The sequence below is a fragment of the Macaca mulatta genome, chromosome 4 (assembly GCF_049350105.2).
Source record: "Macaca mulatta isolate MMU2019108-1 chromosome 4, T2T-MMU8v2.0, whole genome shotgun sequence".
NCBI classification, from domain to species: Eukaryota; Metazoa; Chordata; class Mammalia; order Primates; family Cercopithecidae; genus Macaca; species Macaca mulatta.
Window position 1 is genome coordinate 156,410,259 of NC_133409.1, and position 27,246 is coordinate 156,437,504.

A 27,246-nucleotide genomic window follows, 5' to 3' on the forward strand; every position below is an offset into this window, starting at 1 on the left:
CTTTTCTGACTCTTTCTCAAAGTTCTTACAAAGTGATTCACTTCTATGCCCCCAGATTACCTTATATAACTTCTACCTCTACCACACCACTTAAAACCCTTGCCGTCTCCATAACAGACTGTGAGCCATTACAGGAATGGTACTGAGTCTCACTGGCCTTTAAATCTTTAAATTCCTAATACACAGCATAGTGTCCTGTTTTTTTGTTTTTTTTTTTTTTCAGACAGAGTTTCACTCTTGTTGCCCAGGCTGGAGTGCAGTAGCACGATCTTGGCTCACCGTAACCTTCACCTCCCAGGTTCTAGCGATTGTCCTGTCTCAGCTCCCGCGTAGCTGGGATTACAGGCATGCGCCACCACGCCTGGCTAATTTTGTATTTTTAGTAGAGACAGGGTTTCACCATGTTGGTCAGGCTGGTCTCAAACTCCCGACCTCAGGTGATCCACCCCCCTCAGCCTTCCAAAGTGCTGGGATTACAGGCGTGAGCCACCGCGCCCGGCCTATAGTGTCCTGTTAATTGGAGGTGTTCAATAAATGTTTAACTGAATAAAACAATGAATAAAAACAGTACTTTCGGCCAATGTCTCCTGAAAGAAAAGGTTGAACAGTTCAATTCTACACATATTCAGACCTTGTTATACGCAGTGCAGAGATCAGAATCCAACTTGCTTAATTTTTATTCCAATACTTTTCCACAATACACTCACCACTATTGAGGCAGCCATAAGTATAGTGATTGCAAGCACAGAATCTGGCATCAGGCTGTTCACATTACAGCTTTATCAGTTAGTAATATGTGATCCTGGGCAAGCTACTTAATCTCTCTGTGCACCAGTTTCCTCCTAAAAGAATACATATCTCACACAATTTTTGTTACAACTGAATGAGACAATAGTGTAAAGTTATAACAGTGTTTGATACATGCTACACACTTAAAATGTTATTATTTAAAATGTTAAGACCACCCTGAGTGGAACATTGGAAGTTTCATTAAAAATAAACATGAAAGTAGAATAAGCTGCAGCCCCTCTGCGGAAGAATTCCAATAGTAGGAACATGATTAGTTAATACTGAACACGTGCCCCAGAGGCTGCGCTCCTCAATTACTAAACCCCAGCAATCGGCTCACAATCCGAGTCCTTGGCCAGGCTGCCCAGGGTTTAGTTTTCCATATTCCTACTACTCACCTTTCCCCTTTGATAGCTGAGGACATTTAAAAACTGTTTGTTTGTTTGTTTTTAATTGAACAACTGAGCTGGGAGAATACCCAGTGTTCAAGCTAAAGAACTGTGAGTTCTGCTCCAGCCCACCACTAGGTGATTTACTCTTAGCTGATTCCAAATCAGAAACATAATCAGCAAGGACTGGGGAACCTCCCACAGTACTTTCTCTCGCTGCAGTTTTCTCCACCCACACAAGTCCACCACTTTTAAAAGCATTTCTTCCATCTCACTGGCCACATCTTCGTGGATGACAACGCTGCCACTGTGCTTCAGAATCCTCTATCTCTTCCAGATCTTTCCAGGTGCTTTTCTCAGGGTCAGTGGCATCTAATCTTTGTGACTCTACTCCTGGTTTGAGACCTCAGTTAACAGCCTTGGGAAAACTGTAACATAAACTGCAACGCTGTTGGTGCCGTTTCTTGTTAGACAAGGTGGCAGTGATTGCCTACCCCGACAGCCGACCTTCCACTGCGCGAGCAAGACCGCCTCCCACCAAAGCGCCGAGGGCTCCCAGAGCGCAGGCGCCCCGGGCCCCGCCCCTTTCCGAAGACTCGGCTCCTATTGGCCCAGGGGCCGGGGTTGAAACGCCCTAATAGCCGGACCAGGGTGATCATGTGACTTGCGGGGGTGGGGCTGCGCCGGCCTCTTCCCAGCCAGCTTGAAAGGGTTTGCGTAACCGGCCTTGTGGGCCCTTAAAGCGCTCTGTTAAAGCGCTCTGTAGGCGGCCTGGCCTCAACTCCCTTAGTCTAGGCGCACGAAGGGAGTTGCTCCTAGCTCTCGTCCGTCCCGGGTTCGCTTTTCTTTCCTTCCCGATGCCTGGCTCTTAGATCCACTACCGCAGAGTCTGCGGCTGCCAGGAAGCCCAGATTCGAGTGTCCGGAGAGTAACCGGAAGTGCTGTCCCCAGGCCTAGGGGCGGCGCCGGCGGCTGCAGGGTAAGCGCGGCCTGCGGGGCCCAGGGGTGGGAAGGGTGCGCGGCGGGACCCAAGACCCAGGGCCACAGTCGAGTGGGACCAGCCCCTGTTCCTGGACACTGAGCATGGTCTGGTCCCCCCTGACGGCGGACGGAGGACTGAAAGATGGTCAGTGAAAAGTTGAAAGAAGAGAACCTTAGTACGGTAGTTCCTAGAGATAATAATAGTAAACACGGCAAGGCACTTTTCAAAGCAATATATATCTTTCATATATATCGAGGAAAAAAAGGACGTTGAGTGGATTTTTCTCTTCATCTTCAGTGCAGGAATTAATTATGTTGCAGTTGAATCTATCTGCAGAAAAATCTGGTTTGTTTAATCTTCCTATAACCATTTTTTTTTTGAAAACGGAATTACATATAACTTTATATTATATACACTTATCGCGTGCACTTTGGGGTTTGTAGACGAATGGGTCTTTGATCTTAGAAGCTGAGATAATACATACAAAAACAATTAGCAGAAGGAGAAAAAACAAACGAAAAACGAGGCTTAGGGCTTTGTTACGAAGTTGCAGTTAGTAATTATTCAGAAAGACTCCTGACATTTTGTCTAGAGTTAGTCGGAACTGATGGCTACCCGTGGCAGGTACTTCCTGCAGGAGAAACAATGTAAGCAAAGATAGGAAGAGATAAGCTATGGTTGAAGGATGCTCACTAGAATGGAGAGGAAATCAGACCAGTTTTCTAGGCCAGCTCTAGAAAAATTATGAATTATAAATTTCACAAGGTCATCGTCTACATTATTTATTTTTCCTCTAGGAGAGGGAAGAATTGAGTGTTGTGAATAGTTCTGGACTAGAGACCTTTTGAAACCAAAAGGAAGATGGTCTAGAGTCTTTCTTGTTATGGTAAGTGGCATACCAGGCTCTGTTTCTGTATAAATGTGGATGGGGGCGTGGGGTGGGGCAGGGTGAAAGGAAAGTATGGGAGAAGATATATGGAAAAAGAGAATGGCCCTTTCTTAGCTCCTAAGATAGCAGAGTGATAAAACTGGGCTCTATCCTACCAACTTAAGGCTATTTTCTACTCCTTTTCAACATGCATGCATATACACATTAGGCTTGCAGTAATTGCTTTTTGATTGATTTGTAACACAAAGAGGGTAGTATGCCTAATGCTTAGGTAGGCTCTGGAGTCAGAAGATAGGTATTTAAATCCTGACTCTGCTACTTACTATTTGTAAATTGTTGGGTGATTATCTAACTGCCGTAAGCATCAGGTTTTCCATCTGTAAGATCCAAACATTGGTATTAATACCTATTTTATAGGATCCTTGGGAGGACTAAATGAGATAATCCATGTAATCAATGAAAAATAAATGAGAAATTTCCAAGCCTAAGGCCTATAAACACCATCTAGTTTTTAAATAATGCTTTACTAACTTTGTCTCTTGGTTCCATATACCCTTTAAGGATAACCATGAACTCTCAAGTTGTATGAATTAGCCTGTCTGCTTGGACTTTTGTTGTCTTCCAGTTTATTCCTTTCACTTCGACCCTAGGCATGAAAGAGTACTAGTCTCTTCCTAGGATGCGGCAAGAGAAGCATCCTAAAGGAGGGTACCCTGGAGCTAAGACTTGAAAGATGTATTTGAGCTTGCTAGATGAACCAGCCAGGGCTACTGGTCTAGTCTGTTATATTGCTACTGGGGGTCCAAGGATGATGATTGCCTTTTTGTTCTGGTATTTGTTCACACTTTTCATTTATTCAACAAATGTACTCTAGGTACTAGGGATATTACAGTAAGCAAAAGACTAAGTCCTAACCCTAATAGAAGTTATATTTTAGTAAAAAGACAAACAAATGAACAAATATAAAATGTGTACCACAAAGTTGAATGGTGATAAGTGCTATGGAGAGAAATAAAATGGGATAAAGCAACACAGGCTAAATTTTAAATAAGGTAGTCAGGGTGTGCTGCTTTTTGAGGAAGTAGTCTTCAGGCAGAGACTTGAGTCCAATAAATGAGTAAGCTGCATGGGAAAGAGCATTCTAGGCAGAAGGAACAGGTGCAAAAAGCTTGGAGGTGGCCTGTGAGGCTGAAGATACGCAGAGGTACCACATTATGTAGGGCAGTAAAAACTTTGGATTTTATTCTGAGTGTTATAGGAAACAGTATTTGAAATTAGGGAAGTGTCATGATCTGTTTTTTTTTTTTTTTTTTTTTTTTTTTGAGACGGATTCTTCGCTTTGTCACCCAGGCTAGAGTGCAGTGGCACGATCTCAGCTCACTGCAAGCTCCGCCTCCTGGGTTCACACCATTTTCCTGCCTCAGCCTCCCGAGTAGCTGGGACTTCAGGCACCTGCCACCATGCCCGGCTAATTTTTTGGTATTTTTTAGTGAAGAGTGGGTTTCATGGTGTTAGCCAGGTTGGTCTGGAACTCCTGACCTTGTGATCCACCCACCTCGGCCTCCCAAAGTGCTGGGATTACAGGCGTGAGCCACCGCGCCCTGCCTTATGATCTGTTTTGAGGTTTGGCACCCACACTTACTTTTTTAGGTGTTGACATCTAAAAAAAAACTTGGATATAAATAGGAAAATTATTTCCTTATTTATTCAGTTTTTTTTTTCTTCTTCTTCTTAATGCCCCACACTTCATTGGTTGTTTAGCACAAATAAGACACCTTGGACTGATAACTTTAGGGAAAAATGTAAATGATTTGCCTGGCTGTGACAAAACTAAGAATCCTTTATTTTCACTGTATTCTCCTATTGAGCTTAACAATAGTACAAATTTTAAAAGACAAAACCTTTAATGAACCCCCCATCTTACAGCTATTTGTCTGTATCCCTGCATATCTTTACTTAATTGTGATTCTGAGTGGGAATTCTTCTTTTTCCTTCTAATATTGCTCCATAAATTTTTTCTAGTTTTTGCATAATCTTCATATTTATCATTAACTGGCCAAATTGTTTTATTAGTTGTTTTAAGTGGGTTTTGAACAAGGCTTTGCACAAGAATCAGGCATAGAAAATGGGCTTGGCCGGGCGCGGTGGCTCACGCCTGTAATCCCAGCACTTTGGGAGGCCGAGGCGGGCGGATCACAAGGTCAGGACATCGAGACCATCCTGGCTAACACAGTGAAACCCCGTCTCTACTAAAGAATACAAAAAATTAGCCGGGCGTAGTGGCGAGCGCCTATAGTCCCAGGTGCTCGGGAGGCTGAGGCAGGAGAATGGCGTGAACCCAGGAGGTAGAGGTTGCAGTGAGCCGAGATTGTGCCACTGCACCCCAGCCTGGGCGACAGACCAAGACTCCGTCTCAAAAAAAAAAAAAAAAAAGAGTATAAAGAAAATGGGCTTAATACATGTTAGTGGTTCTGTGCATGTGAAGGTAGAATTAAGAAAATAGTAGAATCTACCATTTATTAAGCATCTACTGAGACCTAGACATTGAGCTTAGTACCGGCAGTGTCTTGGTTCTCATAGCAACTCTGTGAGGAAAAAAGAGAAAGTTGAAGTTAAAGGAAATTAAGTTACTCACCACAGCTACAAAGGAGTAGAGTGGGAATTTGAACCAAAATCTGCATACAGAACTTAAACTGTCAGTATTAACCACCAAAATAAACCAACCTTTAGCCACCATGTTTTTTGAAAACCAAAATAAAATACTTTTTAATTTTGAATAAGTACAGACATACAAAAATTGCAAAATGATACACCCATATGCTCTAAATAACAGTTTACCATATTTGCTTTAGGATTTTGACTCTATTAAGCAAACGTTTTAGTCTGTTTTGGGCTGCTATAACAGAATACTATAGACTTGAGTAATTTGTAATGAACAGAAATTTATTGGCTTATGATTCTGGAGATTCGAAAGTCCAAGACAGGGACTGGCATCTAGTGAGAGCCTTCTTTCTGTGTCATTTCATGGCAAAAGGGCAAAGAGAGAGTGAGAGCAGGCAAGAGTGCTCAGAAAGGGACCAAACTCATCTTTTTATGAGGAACTGACTCCTGAAATAATGGCATTAGTCTATGAGGGTGGTGCCCCTGTTACCCACATACCTCCCATTAGTACCTGTTTCCCAACGTCACTGCATTGGGGATCAGGTTTCCAATGCATTAACTTTGGAGGATACATTCAAAGCATAGCAATACGCATATACGTATATATAGATTTTTTCCTGAACCATTTGAGAGTAAGCTGTAGACATCGTGCCTCTTCTCCAACAGAAGCAATCAGAATCAACATCTCCATATGCATGTACAGTACTACTAGCTACATGCCATCCTTAGGAGAACTGAGAAAACAGTCATTCAGATTCATTTTCTGTGGGGACTTCTTTTCTAGAACCCTGGTTGAGAAAGCCTGTCCTAAATACTCAATTGTATATTTCCTAAAAACAAGGATATTCTCTAGAAATTATCGTTACCATTATCAAAGTCAGGAAATTAACATTCATAGAATAAGTACTATTATCTAATCTCCAGACCTTGTTTGAACTTAGCCAATTGCTCCACTCATGTTGTTTAAGACAAAAAGAGAAAAATGTTTTTTTGTGGGCCAAGATCTAATTCAGCATCAGTCATTTAATTTAATTATAATATTGTCTCTATTGTGAACATATTTTCAGACTTTGTCTTTCATAACTTTGACAGTTTTTGAATATTTAGGCCATTTATTTGGTAGTTTCCCTCAGTTTGGGTTTCTCTGATGTTCCCTCATGATCAGATTCAGGTTAGACATTTTTGGCAAGATACCTCAGAAGTGATGTTATGTTTTTCTCTTTGCATCATATTAGGAGGCACATGATGTTTTAGCTCATTACTGGTCATATTCACTTTAGTTGAAGTACCACTTGGTTAAGGTGGCATCTTCCAGGTTTCTATACTATGAAGTTACTCTTTTTGTATTTATAATTATTAAATATCTAGTGGGGAGATATTTTCAGATTATGTAAATATCTTGATTCTCAAAAAATTTTTCATCCACTAGATTTTTGCACAGTACTCTTGATTGAACATGAAGTTTTTAATTCCATCATTTCTTCTATATTTAATTGTTTGCTTTTCTAATGCAAAAAAGCTTTCCCTTCTATACACTTTTTTTTAAATGAGTACAAATTCATGGATTCTTATTGTGTGACTAATTTATTACTGTTATTACTTATTTCAGTGTTCTGCTTGTTCCAGATTTGTACAGTGGCAGTCCTTCCATCCTGAATTGTGGGTCCTTCTGGCATATTGCACCACTTTTTGAGCACTTCCTTACTTTCTGACACATCAGGATAGTCCAGGCTCATCTTACACTTTCCAAACCCTGGAAACAGCCATTTCTCCAAAGAGTCTTGATTCTTTTCAATGGAGAATGGTATTTAGAAACCCATATCTGAATGCTTGGTATACTCATTACTATTAGGATTTTATTGTTTCTGTGACTTCTCAGCAAACATTACTAGGAAAAAAAAAATACACATAATTTCACACATACATACATTTCTTTATTCTCTATATAAACCTTAAAATCTTGACTTATACTGATACTTCTAATTCCAGTTAAACACTACAGAGTTGATTCTAGCCTTTCTCTTTTCTATATTTTTAGCCTTCTTCATTGACAATGAGGAATCTAGGTGACATTATCCATAGTATATTTACTTATTTATGCAGTCCTAGGATACACATTAAGTAGTGTACCCTTATCCCGACAGGGGAGAAAACCTCTACTGATTCGAGTTATTTTTATCTTGAGATTGAATATACATAGTCCCAATACTGTGTTAAAGAGTTTTTTTTTCCTCTTCTGCATAGTTGTTATTTATTTGAAACACAGGTACGTTTGTTTTTATGCTTTTCTCCTCCATCTTGACTATTTAGTTCATTAGTTCATTCATTTATTGAATATGTAAAATATAACATAATTCTAAAAGTAAAAATATGTGTGTTGTGTCTTCATATTCTTAGAGAAACATGACTCTTCCTCCTCCACCCAATTCTGTTTTCCTGTGCCCCCAGTTCCATTTTTATCTGCCTTGTAATGATAACCAATCTCATTACTTTCTTGTTTTTTGGGGCAAGTGGAGAAATACATATTTTTATTTCTACTTTCTTACATAAAATACAACATACTTTTTTACAGTTTGCTTTTTAAAATTTATAATTTATCTTGGAAATCACTCCACATCAGTTGATAAAGATGTTCCACATTCTCTTTTACAGTGGCATAGTACTCCATTATATGTGGATGTACCATAGTTTATTCACCATTTTTTTATGTACAGATATTTAAGTTATTTTAAATATTTTTCCATTACAAACATTACTACAGTGAGTAATATTATGCTTTATATTTTCATGTTATTGGAGTTGAATCTTCAGAGTCCATTTCTAGAAATGGGATTGCTGAGTCAAAAGTAAATGTATATCTAGTTTTGTTACATATTGCCACATTCCGCTGCGGAAGAGATTGTACCAATATGCATTCTCTCCAGCAACAGAGTTTGTCTGTTTCCTTACAGTGTTGACAACGAAATGCATTGTCATACCTTTTAATGTATGCTGATTTAATTGGTGAGAACTGGTATTTCATGTACTTTTAAAAAATTACTTCATTTTTATATAGACTTACCAATTTGCATTCCCCCCAGCAACATATGAGTGTGTCTGTTTCCTTACAGTGTTGACCACAAAATGCATTGTCATACCTTTTAGTGTATGCAGATTTAATTGGTGAGAACTGGTATTTCATGTACATTTAAAAAATTATTTCATTTTTATAGACTTTACTTTTTAGAGAACTGTTAGGTTCATAGGAAAATTGAGCAAAAAATACCGAGAGTACCCGTATGTCCCCTACCACTCCCTTTACCCTGACACATGCACATACCACACACACAGCACACACAGCATCCCCCACTGTTAATATCTTCAACAGAGTGATACATTTCTTACAATCAATGAACTTAAGTTGATACATCATTGTCACCCAAACTCCATAGGTTACATTAGGGTTCACTCTTTATGTTGTACATTCTATGGGGTATCTATAATTTTTTTTTTTTTTTTTTTTTTTTGAGATAGAGTTTCACTCTTGTTGCCCAGGCTGGAGGGCAGTGGTGCCATCTCGGCTCACTGCAGCCTCTGCCTCCCAGGTTCAAGCGATTCTCCTGCCTCAGCCTCCCTAGTAGCTCGGATTACAGGCTCCTGCCACCAGGCTTAGCTAATTTTTTGTATTTTTAGTAGAGACGGGGTTTCACTATATTGGCCAGGCTGATCTTAAACTCCTGACCTCAGGTGAACCACCTGCCTCAGCCTCCCAAAGTGCTGGGATTGCAGGCGTGAGCTACCACGCCCGGCTCGACTTTCCAATTTTTTAAACTGGTTTGTTTTTTTGTTGAGTTTTAAGGTATATGTATATTTTTGTATATTTGGGAGATTTTAAAATGTTGGGAATAACAGTCTTTAATCAGATGTGTCTTCTGCAAATATTTTCTCCCAGTCTGTGACTTGTCTTCTCATTCTCTAGACAGTTTGTTTCATAGAGCAGACATTTTTAATTTTAAAGTCCAGCTTGTCAATTTTCCTCCATGGATCATGCCTTTGATGTTGTATCTAAGAAGTATTGCCAGCACAGGCATGGTGGCTCACGCCTGTAATCCTAGCACTATTGGAGGCCAAGGTAGGCAGATCACTTGGGCTCAGGAGTTCAATACCAACCTGGGCAACACGGTAAAACCCTTGTCTCTACCAAAAGTAGCCTGGACTAGTGACATATGCCTGTGGTCCCAGCTACTCAGGAGGCTGAGGTAGGAGGACCACTTGATTCTGGGAGGCAGAGGTTGCAGTAAGTTGAGATCGCACCACTGCACTCCAGCCTGGGTCACAGAGCGAGACCCCCATTCCAAAAAAATAAAATCATTGCTATACCCGAGGTCATCTAGATTTTCTCCTATGTTATCCTCTAGAAGTTTTATAGTTTTGTGTTTTATACTTAGGTATCTGATTCATTTGGGGTTTGTAAATTTTTTTTAATTGAGAAGTAAAATATGTATGTATTTATATGTATACATTGTGGAATAGCTAAATCAAGCTATTTAACATATATTACCTCACATACCATTTCTTGTGGTGAGAACATAAAATGTACTCTCAGCAATTTTCAAATATGCAGTGTATTTTTATTAGCTGTAGTCACCATGATGTAGAACTCTAGAACTTACCTAGAGTAGAACTCTAGAACTTATTCCTGCTGTTTAACTGAAATTTTATATCCTTTGACCAATATCTTCCCAACCCCGCTACCTCTCTCCTGGTAGCCACCATTTTACCATCTGTTTCTATCAGTTAGACTGTTTTATACTCTGTATGTAAGTGAGATTATGTGGTATTCATGTTTCTGTGTCTGTCTTATTTCACTTAATGTCCTCCAACTTCATTTATGTTGATGCAAATGACAGGATTTTCTTCTTTTTTTTTTGCATGTGAATGTCTAGTTACTTCAGCGCCATTTGTTGAAAAGACTATCTTTTTCTGCATTGTATCTATTGCCTTTGTTCCTTTATCATAGGTCAGCTGATTCTATATATATGGGTATATTTTTGGACTCTCTTCTGTTCCATTTATCTATTTGTCTGTCCTTTCACCATTACCACACTTTCTTGATTACTGTATCTTTAGTGTTGTGACTTCAAGTAGTATATAGTAAGTGTTGAACTTAAGTAACATCAGCGCTCCAACTTTGTTCTTCCCCTTCAGCATTATGATAGCTAATCTAGGTCTTTTACCTCTTCATATAAACTTTGTATCAATATGTCAATATTTACAAGATAATTTGCTGGGATTGTGTTGAATCTATAGTACAAGTTGGGAAGAACTGACTATTTGACAGTATTGAATCTTCTTATCCATGAATGTGGAATATCCCTCCATTTATTTAGTTCTCTTTTTTATTTCTTTTATTAGAGTTTTTAAATTTTCTTTGCATAAATTATGAACATATTTGGTTAGATTTATGCTTAAGATGTTTCATTTTTTAGAGTGTTAATGTAAATGGTATTATGTTTTTAATTTCAAATTTCACTTGTTCATTGCTGGTATAGAGGAAAATAATTGATTTGTATATTTACCCTGTATTGTGCAACCTTAACTGTAATCACTTCTTAGTTCCAGGAGTTTTTTGTTGATTATTTTTTCAGATTTTTACATATGTGGTCATGCCACTTACAAAGACAGTTTTATTTCTTCCTTCCTAATCTGTATACCTTTTATTTCTTTTTCTTGTCTTACAGCATTATCTGTCTGTTCCAGTATGATGTTGAAAAGCAGTGGTGAGAGAGAACATTCTTACCTTGTTTTTGATGTTAGCTGAAAGCTTCTAAGTTTTCACCATTAAGTATGATGTTAGCAGTGGTTTTCTTGTAGATGTTATCAACTTAAAAGAAGTTTCTCTCTATTCCTAATAATGTCATGTATTTTAATTTGCATTTCTCTAATTATGAGATTGAACAGCTTCTCATATGTTTAAGGGACATTTTTATATTTTGTGTGTGTGAGAATTGTCTTTTGCTTATTTTTGTATCAGATTTTTATTTTCCATCAATTTTTAAGAGATCTTTATATATTAGGTATATTGTTCCTGTATCTCAAATATTGTTACAAATATTTTATCTTAGTTTGCCCATTGACTGTTGATTTTGTTCATTTTTTATGTATATAAAATGTTTTTGGCCAGCACGGTGGCTTGCTCCTGTAATCCCAGCACTTTGGGAGGCTGAGGCGGGCAGATCACCTGAGGTCGGAAGTTTGAGATCAACCTGACCAACATGGAGAAACCCCGTCTCTACTAAAAATACAAAATTAGCCAGGCATGGTGGCTTATGCCTGCATTCCCAGCTACTCAGGAGGTTGAGGCGGGAGAATCACTTGAACTCAGGAGGCAGAGAGTGCAGTGAGCCAAGATCACGCCATTGCACTCCAGTCTGGGCAACAAGAGCGAAACTCAGTCTCAAAAAATATAAAATAAAATAGAAAAAAGAAAACTTTAAAAAAAAGTTTTTATTTTTAGTCAAATGATTAGTCTTACAGATAGAAAATTTTTGGTACCCTAAGATTAAAGTAGAATTTACTTTAGTTTTCTTATAGTAGCTTATCGTTTCCATGTATACATTTACATCCCTAACCAGTTGGGAGTTGTATGAGGTATAGATGAAATTGTACCTATTTTCATGTGGCTACCTTGATGTTTTACCATCGTTTATTTAAAAGTCCATTGCCCTGGTGATTTGAGATGTCATCTTTATTGCATACTAAATTTCTATATGTGTTTGTGTCTATTTCTGGATTTTCTATTCTATTTGTCTCTTTATCTAATTGTGTTTTGAAACTCTGTTGTTTTAATATTAGAAGCTTTAGAGTTTATTTTAATGTCTCATGGGTTTAGTTACCCATCATAGTCTGTCTTTTCATTGCTTCCTGGCTGTCCTTGTTGGTCTTTTCAAAGTGAACTTGAGTAGCAACTGTATAGCTTAGGCATTGGAGATTTTTCTGTAAAGGGCCAGAAAGTATTTTATTTAGGCTTTGGTGGCTATCTGGTCTCTATTGTAACTACTCAATTCTGCCTTTCAATACATTAATGAATAAGTATGACCCTATTTCAGTAAAATTTTATTTGAAAAAAAATGTGGCAGGCCAGAATTGGCCTGTGGGCCATAGTTTGCCACTCCTTAGTCTAGTTTCATAAATAAGCTTGTTATTTTTATTGAGATTGCATTGTTTATAAATCTTAGGAGGGAACATCTTCATAATATTGAATTGTTCTATACAACAACAAAGGATGTCCTTCCATTTTTTCAAGTCTATTTTTGGGTGTCAGGAGGGAGAAGGTTTTCCTATGGTTTATTGGGCATGGCTATTTTTTATTTATTTCTAAGTAGTTTTATATTGCTGCTGTTATACAAAGGTTGCTCTCTATCATTGTGTGTTCCAATTAGGTATTATTTATATTTATTTTAAAAACTGGTGATTTCTATGTGGTGAATTTTATATCATGCTATCATACTGAATTCCTTTATCATTTGAGTTAGTTTTAGCATTGGTCCTTTGTAGGGTTTTCTAATTATACTATTAAATCACCTCCAATAGAGATAGTTTTACTTCTTTCACACCTCTAATTCATTTTTCTAATTGCATTGATTAATACTTCCAGGTCAGTGACTGAAAAGAGGAGTATTGGCCATCCTTGCCTTGTTCCTGATCTTAGTAAAAATTATTATAGTTTTTCTAACTTAAGGTATTGGATGAAAGAATGTATGTTTTATGATATTAAAAGGAAGTATCTGTTAATTCCCACTTTCTTGAGTGTTTTTGTCCAGAATAGATGCTGATTTCTGTTGCAAGTTCTTTCATCGTCTATGGAGATAATTACATTATTTTTCTCCATAGGTCTGTATGGGGTATTATATTTAGTGGATTTCCTCATATTGAAAGATAGTCTAATTTTGAACCAGTTTTGCAAAAAATTCCACTTGGTCATGGTATATTATTTTCTTAATGTGATACCGATTTTTATTAGTATTTCTCACATTAATAAAAATGTTAGCCAGGCATGGTGGTGTGTATCTATAGTCCCAGCTATTCAAGAGGCTGAGCCAGGAGAATTGCTTGAGCCTAGGAGTTTGAGGCTACAGTGGGCTATGATTGATTGGGCCACTCTTCTCCAGCCCAGGCATCAGAGCAAGACCCCAACTCTTTAAAAAAAAAAAAAAAAAAAAGCAATATTGGACATTAATCGTTTTTATACTCTTTTCGTCAGTTTAGTTATCAGTGCTATTCTTGTTTCACAAAAATAATTAGGAAGTTGTTCTTTGTTTTCAGTGCTCTGGAAAATATGTATGAAGCATTGTGTTTATTTGGTCTGTTTAGATTTGTAGAATTCTTTTGTGAAACAATGTGGGCCTAGTGCTTTTTATGGAATGGTTCCTTTATAACTTTTTCTATTTATTCTCTGCAAATTGGTGTTTTAAAACTTTATGTCTTTAGTGGAGTCAACTCTAATAAATTGTGTTTCGTAAACACTTATTTCATAGTTAATCATATTTATTTATATAGAGATTTGCAAAGTGGTTTCATGTATGTGTGTGTTTTCTGTTTGGTGGTTATTCTTCCTTGTCATTTCTTATTTTGTAAATGTGTGCTTTCTCTCTTTTTTTCTTCTTTAAGTTACCTAGTGGTTTATCTGTTTCTTTAAGTTTTACAAAATAAGTATGATTTTGATTTATCATTAGATTTACTGTTTTTGTATTCTTTAGTTCATTGATTTCTCCTTTTATCTATTTTTGTTATTATTTTGATTTTTTTCCCATTTAAAAAAATGATAGAGACAGGATCTTGCTATGTTGCCCAGGCTGGTCTTGAACTCCTGGGCTCAATTGAAATTTATTTTTTTATTAGCTTTTGATCTAAGAATTTAACTTGTTCAGTTTAATTCTTCTGTTTTTATTGATTAAAGAAATATAGGCATAAACTACTTTAAATTTATCCCATAGATTGTAATATATAATATTTTCAATTATGAATACTTAGAAATTTTGTTGAATTTTTCATTGCCCTTTTTACTGAAGAGTTTTTTAATGGTTTATTTTCCCTCTATTTGAAAGGACCTTTTGTTATTTGATATTTTAATAAATTTCTAGTTTTACTGCAGATTGTTTCTTATAATGTTTCTTTATGAAAATTAATGATGCTTTCTTTGTTACATAATATATGACAGATTTTTGTGGATGATTCATGTGTGGTTGAAAAGAATGTGTACTTATCATGGCATACAGTTTAATATAAATAAGATTTACTTATTAATTAGGTTATTTAGGCCTTCTGCATCATTACTTCTTCTTGGTCCAGTTTGTATGTCTTTTATTGAGAGTGGTATATTAAGCTTTCCTATTATTAGTACTTTACCTCTGTTTCTTTGTGTCTGTGTCTCTGTTTTTCCTTTGTAAATGTGCCTGCTGTGTAATGTGATACATAGATAACCATGACTTTAGTGTAATTTAGAAAGTATTATTATGTTTAATGCTTTTGGCTTGAACTCTACTTTGCCTGATATCAGGATCAAAAGCTCTACTTTTATTGTTTCTGTTTGCCTAGTGTTCCCTTTCCCACCTGCTTACTTTTAGCCTGCCTGAATCACTTTGGTTTAGGTGTCTCTTGTATTTAGCATACAGTTAAGTCTTGCTTGTGAGCCAAAATGAAAATTTCTTTTAATAGGCGTGTTAAGCTCACTTATATTTATTGATATAGTTGATGTTTGGTTTTAACAATGTCATTTTATTTGTTATAACTGTATTTTATTACATGTTTTTCTACATGATAGGTTTTCATAGCTCTTTCGTGACTTTCTGTTTTGAATGTTTGATTTTTGTTACATTAGCTACTTTTGTACTTAGATTTATTTTATTTTATTTTATTTTTTTGAGGTGGAGTTTTGCTCTTGTTGCCCAGGCTAGAGTGCAATGGCATGATCTCGGATCACCGCAACCTCCGCCTCCGGGGTTCATGCGATTCTGCTGCCTCAGCCTCCCGAGTAGCTGGGATTACGGGCATGCACCACCACGCCCGGCTAATTTTGTATTTTTAGTAGAAACAGAGTTTCTCCATGTTGGTCAGGCTGGTCTCGAACACCCGACCTCAGATGATCCGCCTGCCTCGGCCTCCCAAAGTGCTGGGATTACACGCATGAGCCACTGCACCCATCCGTACTTAGAGATCTTTTTTAATGCCTTTAGTCCATTAAAAAAATAAATTTCTATATTTAACCTTTAATTATTTGGTTTTTAAGGTTTTTAAAATTTTTCTTTTCCAAAAGGCCATTTTAGCTTCAGGTGATTTTAGTTTAATAGTATCTTTTAACTCTCACCTGCCATTAATACAACATTGTAATCCCACCTTATTCGTGGAGGATATGTTCCAGGACTCCTGGTGTATACCTGAAACTGCAGATAGTATTGAACCCTAAATGGCTTTTTGTTTTGTTTTGTTTTGTTTTTTTACATACTTATTTGTGATAAAGTTTTTTGTACTTAGAGTGGATTTTTCTTTCTGGCAATAAATTTTAGGCCAATCTTGCCCACTGCTAGCTCTCTTCTCTTTACCCCACATTCTCAGATTGTCCTTGCTCTCATTGATAGCTTATGGCTAGAATGTGAGAGACAGCTATATGGGATTTGGTGACAGTGTGGGCTTTGTATAGTACATTTGTTCATCTTTTTCTTACTGCTTTAAAAGGATGTATTGAGAGATTTGGATTTCTGTAGCCACCATTATCCCCTCTGACTATGTTTTATTACCACGTTCTTTATATTTCCTCTAGAGGTATTTTCCTTTTTTTTTTTTTTTTTTCATATTTAAGTCAGTTTTCTGTCCATTGACTTCCATGGCCAATTTTAAATAATTGGTGTGCAAACACTGCATGTTCTCACTTATAAGTGGGAGCCAAACAATCCGAACATAGACACAGGGAGGGGAACAACACACACTGGGACTGTAGCAAGGTGTGGGGGCAGGGAGAACATCAGGAAAAATAGCTAATGCATGCTGGGCTTAATAACTAGGTGTGATGGGTTGATAGGTACAGCACACATTTACATAGGCACACGTTTACCTATGTAGCAAACCTGCACATCCCTCACAGGCACCCTGGAACTTAAAATAAAAATAAATAAATAAATGATGTGGAAGCTTATAGGTTTTCTGAAAAGTCTCAGTTGACAATTATGTTTTACAGTTTTTTCTCACTTCTGTATTTAGGGCTACATTGAGTTTAGGCCCCAGGATACTGAAGAGGACCAAAAGGGGGAAAAAAAAAGGAAGTAAAATCACTGCTGGTTGAATGGCATTTAAAATTCTGGTCTTTCCTGACTTGCATGCTATGTGCTTTTCAGAGTTGTCAAATAACTGGGCCATACGTTCTGTCCAGACTTCTTAGTTGGGTTCAGTAGGATAACATTGGTGACATGTGTTTACTCCATCTTACCTGGAAGTAGAGCCATAAAACATGTCATTTTAATACTAGCAGCTATGAGCTAAGTGTCATAGAGAGCCTCAGCTCTATGGCCCTATATGCTGCCTGGGTCCAAGTAGTTCCATTTTTGCTTCTGATCCTCAGTAGCAGGAAGGTTGTTGAGGGAAATGAAAGTCCCATTAACCTAAGGATAAGGCAGGTTAAAACTTCTAGAGAAAGACATCAGCGGCTAAGTGTGGACTCTCTAACTTCTTTCTGTGCCCCTAATTGACCACCTCCTGGGTTGTTTGTGGTTGAAATATAAAGCAACTTAGGGTGTTATAAATTTTGAATAACCAAAATTGTGATAATTACGTGGGTTCCAGTGGTAGTAAGGTGGTAATTTTGTTATAATCCCAAAAATACTTTGTAGTCTCTATTATACTTTGGATCAGGACAGCCTGAGTTCCTGTGGGGAAGATAATGGCTTAGTGTTTTCAAGATACCACCGAGATTTAGTGTTAGGAGCCCTTTGCTGCAATGTTGTTAAAGTTGCAAAGGAAGCTATAGATTGTGCAGATGGGTTATAGATTCTAAGGAGTCATATGGGATGATTTAAGACTCTACAGAATTGAATTTAAGGGATTAGATAAGAAAACCCATCTGTTCTTTTTAACTGTAGTTTACCCATTGTTAAGTCCTTTGAGTGTAAATGATCTAGTGCTAAATTCTCTCATTTATGGCTTCTATCCTTTTCTTGTCTTTGTGTTTTACAGAATGCTATCTTCCTTGAGAAGTCAAATTCTCAGGATCAAGAATGTATGTTTTCTTCCGTCTGGATTCTAGGTAAGCGACAGTTACTTCAGTATTTTGAAGTGTCCCTTCTCTTTCCCAGTCTCCATCTCATCAGAGTACCTCCCATTCTTTGTGACATTCAGTCCTCTTATCAGACAAGTAGAGAAATAGAATTTCAATGAGAATTCATTCATGCACTTAGCAGATGCTTGTTAAGCACCAACTTTGTAGCTGGCATTACTTTATATGGTAGGGAAAGATCATCAAACGAAACAGATATGCTTGTCATATTTTAGCAATAGACAATAAACTGAATAAAGTGAATTATGTAGTCTGTTAGAAGGTTTTGAGTGCCATGAAGAAAAGTAAAGCAGAAAAGGGGAATAGTGAATGTTGGGGCATGAAGACTATTTACAACTTTAAACAGAGTGATTAGGAAAGGCCTTCCTCAGAAATGACATCTGAAAAAAATAGTCTTTGAAGGAATTAAGAGAAATTTGTGCACACATCTGGAGGAAGAAAGCTGTAGGCAGAAGAAAGAAAGCGCAAAGGCCCTAAGGGGAGTATATCTGGATGAGGAACAGCTAGGAAGCCATTGCGGCTGGATTAGAACATGCAAAGAGAAGAATAATATAAAGGGGTGTCAGAGAGGCAGTGACAGGCTAGCAGGGCAGCTCAAGTGGACCTGTTGGGCTATTGTAAAAGTAAGAAATAAAGAGTGGTTTGGACCGGAATGTAACAACAGAAGCTGGTGAGAAGTGGTTAGACTCTGGATGTGTTTTGAAATGGAGCCAACAAATTTGTTGATGGCTTGATTGTGAGGTATGAGAAAGAAGAGTGCAGGATGACTCCAAGGTTTTAGCCTGAAGAAATAAAGGATGAATTTGCCATTAACTGAGATGAGGCAGGCGATAGGTGGAGTAGATCTGGCATCCAGCCCCAGTGTAAATCCTTTGCTCACTTCCTTTGACTATAAGGCAAAAGCAGATACTTGCCATTTAGCTCTGTAAACTCAATTTAATAAAATAGGAGTAATGCTTGTGATACTTTAGGCTTTGAGGATTGAGATTGTGACAGTGACAGAATATACTCTGGTCTTATAGTCTAAGGAGTTCTGTGATACTGTGAAAGTCACCTGAAAGATGTAATTTGGACCAGAAAAAAGTAATTTCTAGGACAATTCATAGATCATAGAGATATGCTCAAATATTTGTGAAGGGGGCCTGCCCCTCCACACCTGTGGGTATTTCTCACAAGGTAGAGACAAGAGACTGAGAAAAGATAAGACACAGAGACAAAGTATAGAGGAAGAAAAGTGGGCCCAGGGGACCGGAGCTCAGCAAGTGAGGACCTGCACCGGCACTGGTATCTGAGTTCCCTCAGTATTTATTGATCACTATCTCACTATCTTGGTGAGGGGGATGTGGCAGGACTATAGGGTAATGGTGGGGAGAGGGTCAGCAGGAAAACATGTGAGCAGAGGACTCTGTGTCATAAATAAGTTTAAGGAAAGGTGGTGTGCCTGGATGTGCACATAGGCCAGATTTATGTTTGACTTTACACAGACATCTCGGTGCAGTAAAGAGCAGTATTGCCGCCAGCATGTCTCACCTCCAGCCATAAGGCGGTTTTCTCCTATCTCAGTAAATAGAATGTACGATCGGGTTTTACACCGAGACATTCCATTCCCAGGGACAAGTAGGAGACAGATGCCTTACTCTTATCTCAACTGCAAAGAGACCTTCTTCTTTCACTAATCCTCCTCAGCACAGACCTTTTACGGGTGTTGGGCTGGGGGACAGTAAGGTCTCTCCCTTCCCACGAGGCCATATCTCAGGCTGTCTCAGTGGGAAGAAACCTTGGACAATACCCAGGCTTTCTTGGGCAGCGGTCCCTGCGGCCTTCCACAGTGCATTGTGTCCCTGGGTACTGGAGAATGGAGAATAGCGATGACTCTTACCAAGCATACTGCCTCCAAACACATTTTTACCAAGGCACATCCTGCACAGCCCTAAATCCCTTAAACCTTGAGTCAACACAGCACATGTTTCTGCGAGCACAGGGTTGAGGCTAGGGTTACAGATTAACAGCATCTCAAGGCAGAAGAATTTTTCTTAGTACAGATCAAAATGGAGTTTCTTATGTCTTCCTTTTTCTACATAGACACGGTAACAGTCTGATCTCTCTTTCCGCCACATATTTGAAATGTAGAATTTTAATCACTGTATTTAGCATAAACATGTCTGTTTTGTTTAGCTTGTCTGCTTCAGTTTTGACTTCCCCATTCTTGTTAGCCTTGCAGTGCATTTTTCTCCCATTATGTCCCTCTGTGGTCACAATACTACATTTCTGTGGATCTGTGTTTTGACTCTGAAGAAACTGCGCTACTCCCACCTCATTCAGTTCTTTTTCCTATCCCTTTAAATTTTAGAACAGTTCTGAGTTGACATTTGAAATCTTGGTATATCTTTTTATATTTATAAATAACTTTTACTTACTACAATAAAAGTAAGTAAAAGTAGCAGCCTCTGTGCCTTTCGCAAGGAAAGCATACAAATTGCTGAATGGAAATTGGAAAACTGTGGTTAACAAATTGATGAAACAGAATGTTATCTATCATCTCATTACCCAGAGGTAACCATGTTACTACTATGTCTTTTAGATCCTTTTGACTTCCTGTTTTCTCTGAGTGCAAGTGTTATTTGTGTTCTGGTCTCATTACACTTAGTAATTTGCTGTATTCGGTGAGCTTTAATATCATTTCCTTTACAAATAGGTTCCAATCTAATATCTAGTTTATTGGATACTGGACCTTTTTGATAATTTAAGGAACTGTGTGCCTTCTCCCCAGAAAAGTACACATATACTGAACATTTTGCAGTTTCAAAGGTTTCAAAAATTACCTAGGAATCTGTGGATACCAAGTAAGAACTCCTCTTCTAGGTTTGAGTACCTACTGTGTGCCAGGCACTGTTCTAAGTGCTGGGGAAACAACTGTGAATGAAGTGAGCCAAAAATCCCTGTCTTTTAGGGGCTTACATTCTCTGGAGAAAACAAAATCGAAAAGGAGAGGAGTATTGTTTGTGTGAGTCAGCTGGGATGGAGGTGTGGTACAGTTTAGAACAGGGTGGTTGGAAATGACTTCACTGAGAATATGCCAATTGAGCAAAGATCTGAATGAGGTGAGAGAGAGAGCCTTGAAGATTCCTTGAGGAAGAGCCCTTCAGCCAGGAAGAGATACCAAGGCTAAAGACCCTGAAATGGGAGTGAGTCTGTCTTATTTGAACAACAACAAAAACTCAGGGTGACTGGAGTGCAATGAGTAAGTAGAGGAAGAGCAGAGAAATGGATTGGAGTAGTAACTAGGAGTCAGATTTCTTAAGAGCTTGTAGGTTTCTAACAGGAGTGGTTTTGGTGGAGTGGTGAGGGTTGAATGTTTAATTGGAGTATGTTCCAGAAATCTTGGAATACAAAAATTGGAGACAATGAACAGCTTTATTTATTTCAAAGAGTTTTACTGTGGAGAGGAACAGAGAAATGGGAGAACAGCCTGAGTGTGAAGCAGTTGAGAGGCTTTTCTTGTTGATTGTGCTTTTGTTTTTGAGAAGAGAAATAATATTGGAATGGTCCAATAGGAAGGAATAAATTGATAATGCAGGAAAGGGAGGGTGGAATTGCTAGAGTGATGTCCTTGTGAACAAAGTGGGTATACAGATGGAAAGGCTATCTTTAGGTTGAGCAAGGGAAGTTTGTCATTTATGGTAGCAGAAGGAAAGATGCAGTATATGACCACACTTAAAAGAGGTTGTTTGATGTGGTGGGAGCACGTGGAAAGGATTTTGGTTTTGTGTATGTGGTGGTGTTTTGCTTGCTTGCTTCCATTTTCTTAGTAAAATAGGAAGCAAAATTATCAGGTCATACTCTTTAGGTGATGGATGGGGGATTCTGAATGTGTGAGGGAGAGGTTCAAACATATGAAAAGATCACTGAAGAGAGTTAAGTGTGAAGGATATGGAAAATGGCTTCTTTTCTTCCTTTTATTTATGTTATTTAGTCTATTTTTGGTAGTTGATAAATGCATTGACTCATTACTCCCTCTGAACTCTCTTGAATCAACCTAACTCTTTTTAAGATACTTGATCCTTTAGGCATTTCTGTATGTATGCATACCTCTAAACCATAGAATGAGGAGGAAAACAACTTTTTTTTACAGCTTTTCACCATGTGAAGAAACACCTGTTATAAATCTATGTTCCAAGCCTAGACTTTTATCTATAATCAGTCAGGATTTTTCTTTTTGAGCAAGTTATGTGCTTATATAATCATATCAAAGCAGAATCTTAAGCCCCTTTGTCATAATAATAGTGACAGTAAGAGCCAAAACAGAGGGCTTACCAGGAGATTCGTAGTGATTTAATGTTCTACGGGACCGTGTAAGGTAGTTTCTATTATTAATCCACTTTACAGATGAGGAAACAAAGCACACAGTGGTTAAGAAACTTGCCTAATATCACCACTAAGAAGATAGAGTCATAGAAACCTTACTTTTCTCTCTGGTCACTGGGAATTCTAATGATTATTAACTACTTTCTTCCAAGCTTTCTGCAGAAAGGACTCCAGACATACTCATTGACGGTCCCTTTTGATTTGCTTTCTTCATGAGCAGGCATAATAATTATTAGTCTTGTCTTGATTTCTCAGCTGAAGCAAAGAAAAATGAAGAGCTCTTGTTTTAAAATTACCCAGATTCATAGAGGAAAGAGTTCTTACTTGTAGTTTCCCATATGTATTGCTGATCAGTTTTATATTAGCAAAGAGTAAAAGCAAGTAACTGATTTCAAGCCATATAAAACCTAGAAGACTTAGGGCCTCTGATACAGAGTTTGTCTTTTCTGCAGTGATTTTAATTTTGAGAATTCTTTTCTTAGTTGTAGGAATATAAATAATATTTCTACTTTGTCTCACAGGGTTGGAAATGTCAAGTAAGGAATTAACGTATATGATGCTGGAAACTTGTAGAGGCTCATGACTGAAAGGCCTGAAACAGATGTATCTTCCAAGTTTTTATCAAGAAAATGACTGTGAGGGCAATGATGGGTCAAGAAGACCAGTGGAAAACTCCCTAGGAGAGAGCCATAGAAAATGTACACTTCAGAAGAGAGATGTAATCAGAGAACTCAAAAAAGGAAAATATATAATGTATGCCCTCAGAAGGGTAAAAAGATTTTTATTCATGTGCATGCGATTACTCAAATAGATGGTCATATATACCAGTGCCTTGAATGCAAGCAAAACTGTGAAAACTTAGCTCTTATTATGTGTGAGAGAACCCATACTGGGGAGAAACCTTATAAATGTGATATGTGTGAGAAAACCTTTGTCCAAAGCTCAGATCTTATTTCACACCAGAGGATCCACAATTACGAGAAACCTTATAAATGCAGCAAATGTGAGAAGAGCTTTTGGCACCACTTAGCGCTTTCAGGACATCAGAGAACACACGCAGGTAAAAAATTCTATACATGTGACATTTGTGGCAAGAATTTTGGTCAGAGTTCTGATCTGCTCGTCCACCAGCGAAGCCATACTGGCGAGAAACCGTATCTATGTAGTGAGTGTGACAAATGCTTCAGTAGAAGTACAAACCTCATAAGGCACCGAAGAACTCACACAGGTGAGAAACCATTTAAGTGTCTCGAGTGTGAAAAAGCTTTCAGTGGGAAATCAGATCTTATTAGCCACCAGAGAACTCACACTGGGGAAAGGCCCTACAAATGTAATAAGTGTGAGAAAAGTTACCGACACCGTTCAGCCTTCATTGTACATAAAAGAGTTCATACTGGGGAGAAGCCCTATAAGTGTGGTGCCTGTGAAAAATGCTTTGGCCAGAAATCAGACCTTATCGTACACCAGAGAGTCCACACAGGTGAGAAGCCGTATAAATGCCTGGAATGTATGAGAAGTTTTACTCGGAGTGCCAACCTAATCAGGCACCAGGCAACTCACACTCACACTTTTAAATGCCTTGAGTATGAGAAAAGTTTTAACTGTAGCTCAGATCTTATTGTACATCAGAGAATTCACATGGAAGAGAAACCACATCAGTGGTCTACGTGTGAGAGTGGCTTCCTCCTAGGTATGGACTTTGTTGCCCAACAGAAAATGAGAACTCAAACAGAGGAGCTACACTACAAATACACTGTGTGTGATAAAAGCTTCCACCAGAGCTCAGCACTTCTTCAACATCAGACAGTACACACTGGTGAAAAACCATTTATCTGTAATGTGAGTGAAAAAGGTCTTGAGCTTAGCCCTCCCCATGCATCAGAAGCCTCACAGATGTCTTGACCAGGCAAGAAGCTGTAATACCAATCTTAAAAATTATATACGTATCAGAGAACTCATTAAGATGAAGACAAATCTCAGACTTTGCTCAGAGCTCAGAATTCAGTGGAGACCAGAGAGCCTGCAATTGGAAGTAGGAGAAATTCTTTGCCCAGAGAGCTGCCCTCACAGAACACCTCATCCTCACTCCAATGAGAAAACTTCAGATGCCCAGAGTTTTTGAAAACTTTCTGTCTGAGCTCAAATTTGATCCCTCACAAGAGGATTCATACAAGTGGGAAACCTTACAAATGCACTGAGTGTGAGAGAGCTTTCTAGCAATGCTCAGCCCTTCTCGTTACAAGAGAATTCACACCGGAGAACAACTTTTTAAATGCCTTCAGTGTCAGTCGTGCTGCAGACAGTATGAACATCTCATTGGATCTCAGAAAACCCACCCTGGGGAGAAGCCCCAGCAAGTGTGGAAAAAGCTTCTAACAGAACTCTGACTTACCCATCAGAGAAGCCATACTGGTGAAAAATTGTATATTTGTCTTAAGTATGGCAAAAACATTCATTGGAGAGCCTTACTTGGGTTTGCACTCCCAAAAAAAACCCAGTCTGAGGAAAGACTACAAGTGTCTGAATGAAGAGTGCTTGTTAGTGATCAACTCTTGTGGTACATCAGGGAACTCACATAAGTGAAAAAACCCATACTTACCTTGAGTCTGAAAAAACCTTTGGTAGAAGCTCCTGTCTTATTGGGCCCCCAAAAACCTGTTCTGCAGTGAGAGATTTACTTGTGGGTGAGAATCTATATACATATAATATGTATGAGAAGAACTGTTCTCATAGTTGACTCATGTGATAGAGAGGACTTTACATGAAATCAGTATGAAAATAGTTTTTTAGATACCCAGAATCTTGTTCTGGGAGAAGCTAGGGCGGGTCAGAGTAGACCTGATGGTTAACTCAGGTAAAGATGCTTTTCTTTTATCTGAACCACTTAATGATTGCTTTACTTTTACTTTTTAAAAATTTCAGAAATCCAATAAAGGAAAGGACTGTAACCTTATGATAGAAGGTGTGGCATGTGTTACTATTGGGGGAAAGGAGTATATTGACTTTGCCTTGGTTGATATTTTTATGCTTGTCTAGGACGGGACTAGAGTGTTGATAGTAACATGGCAGCCTTTTGGTGGCAGTGAAATGAACTAAGAAGCTAGGGAGTAGCTATCCTAGATCAAAACTCTCCCAGTAGTTTTCCCTTTGCAGGACCAATCTTATAAAGAGAGACATACTCAGCTTTTTACTTAGTGTCAGTTGAGGCATACTCTCAAAAGTTTTTTCCCCTAAAATATCTTTCAAGTTTTTACTGGTATTTGAAATTTCAAGTTTAGAAATTCATTTCTTTTTAACTCAAAGTGCAGATTTCATATAATGGTTATGATGGTTTTAGTGTCCATATTTTTGTGACTTCACTTATCATCTCTTTCAGCAATAGATACCCACAGTCAACTCCTAGTAAAATGGCTACAGGAAGACTGAAAGAAAAGTTTAAGCCTCAGTAGGCATAGAGTAAAAAATCACATAATGATGCATTATTAATATAAGAGTAAGGCTTTTTTTTTTATTTTGAGTGTCCTAACTCCAAACCTAGTGTTCTTTTCACTCCACTTTCCTGCTGTTTATAGCAAATCAAGACCCATAATGATACATCTTTCATTTATTTCAGTTCTGCCAAGGAAAGAGAAAATACCTTTTAATCCCAGGGAAAGGATTGCAATCACCACATTATAAGGTATATATTTGGCGTGGAATGCAGAATTCTAAATACTAGAAGGGAAAAGTAGTTGGCGGATTCATCAGAGGCTTAAGGATAAGTACTTGTTTCCAATTTAAAAGTATAATTAGGATTGTCTTTAATGATCTCCAGAAATACTATAATTAATCCAGAGATCTATCAATGGTCACATCTCAGTTTTTTTCTTCCCTCAGATTCAAAGACGTGTAATACCAATACTTCAGATTCCTGTAGTATTTGGGACTTTGTAGACTAGTGAATAGATATTTTGTTACTAGTCCAAATCCTCTGATTTTGGTTTGATTTGTCCTAGCAGATCCCTGAGCTTCAGAGAGTATTGCCATTTGGATTCTTGGAGTTGGCGAACTGCTACACTGCTACCTTGTGTATGACTCTAAGCTTTGATCCTAATGGCTGGTTGATGATCATGATAATATTAGGACCAGTGAATATAGCTTATAGTGATAATAAGGATTCTAGGGTATTTTTCTTTCTTTTAGAAAAAGATCCTGGAAGTTTATTTGATCTGACATGTTTTCGTAATTTTTAGAAATAGCTCTTGTACCATGAAAAATGCCCAGTATGGTAAGACACACAAGATGTATTTTTTTCTCTTTGGTGAAAATCATGCCTATCACTAGTATGTGTTTGACATTTGTAATATACTTAAAATAGTATTGGGTGTGAGGCATGGTGGTGATGAAAAGTAGCCTTATGGCTACTTGTTAGTCATTAGAGAGAACATGGAGAAGGGGTTAAAGTTGGTATCATTAACAGGGCAATGACTTGACCCTCTTTCACTGATCTTACTGGTAGTTGTCTCTAGTTTTTAAGTAAATTAATGATGGACCATCCCTCAAACAGAGAACTTTGGGAGTATGAAACAAGACTGAGGGCTTTTAACCATGGGAGAAAAAAGGTTTTGGTATTATTCATATAGCATAACCTGAGGTTGGAGAGGACCACTTGGGAGCCTGTAACCAAAACTAGATGGTAACTTCTGGGATGGATGGAGGTTCCCTTGAAGCAGTGCCAACCTAAATCTACCTCAGGTAAGTAGTTAGATTAACTTTTTCAAGATTTCAGACCAAACAAGACAACTTGTATTCGGTTGATGTATTCCTATGCTTTAATGTTTTTGTTTGCCCTTAATTCTTAAATAAACATTTGTTCTGAAAAACTCCA

The 27,246-nt window shown here is 38.0% G+C and overlaps 1 protein-coding gene across 2 annotated transcripts; it reads left to right on the forward strand.

Annotated features, from left to right (window-relative positions):
* The first annotated feature begins 1,863 nt into the window (after window positions 1-1,863).
* On the forward strand, window positions 1,864-27,246 carry ZNF322 (zinc finger protein 322). 2 transcript variants are annotated; one of them, XM_015135634.3, is made up of 5 exons: window positions 1,864-2,157; window positions 2,958-3,046; window positions 11,431-11,469; window positions 17,915-17,984; window positions 22,901-27,246. In XM_015135634.3, exon 5 carries the CDS (start codon window positions 23,076-23,078, stop codon window positions 24,279-24,281), a length of 1,206 nt encoding a protein of 401 aa, XP_014991120.3. In that variant the 5' UTR covers window positions 1,864-2,157; window positions 2,958-3,046; window positions 11,431-11,469; window positions 17,915-17,984; window positions 22,901-23,075; the 3' UTR covers window positions 24,282-27,246.

Coding starts and splice junctions, on each gene's coding strand:
- ZNF322 (XM_015135634.3), top strand. CDS start 23,076: ATGTACACTTCAGAAGAGAGATGTAATCAGAGAACTCAAAAAAGGAAA.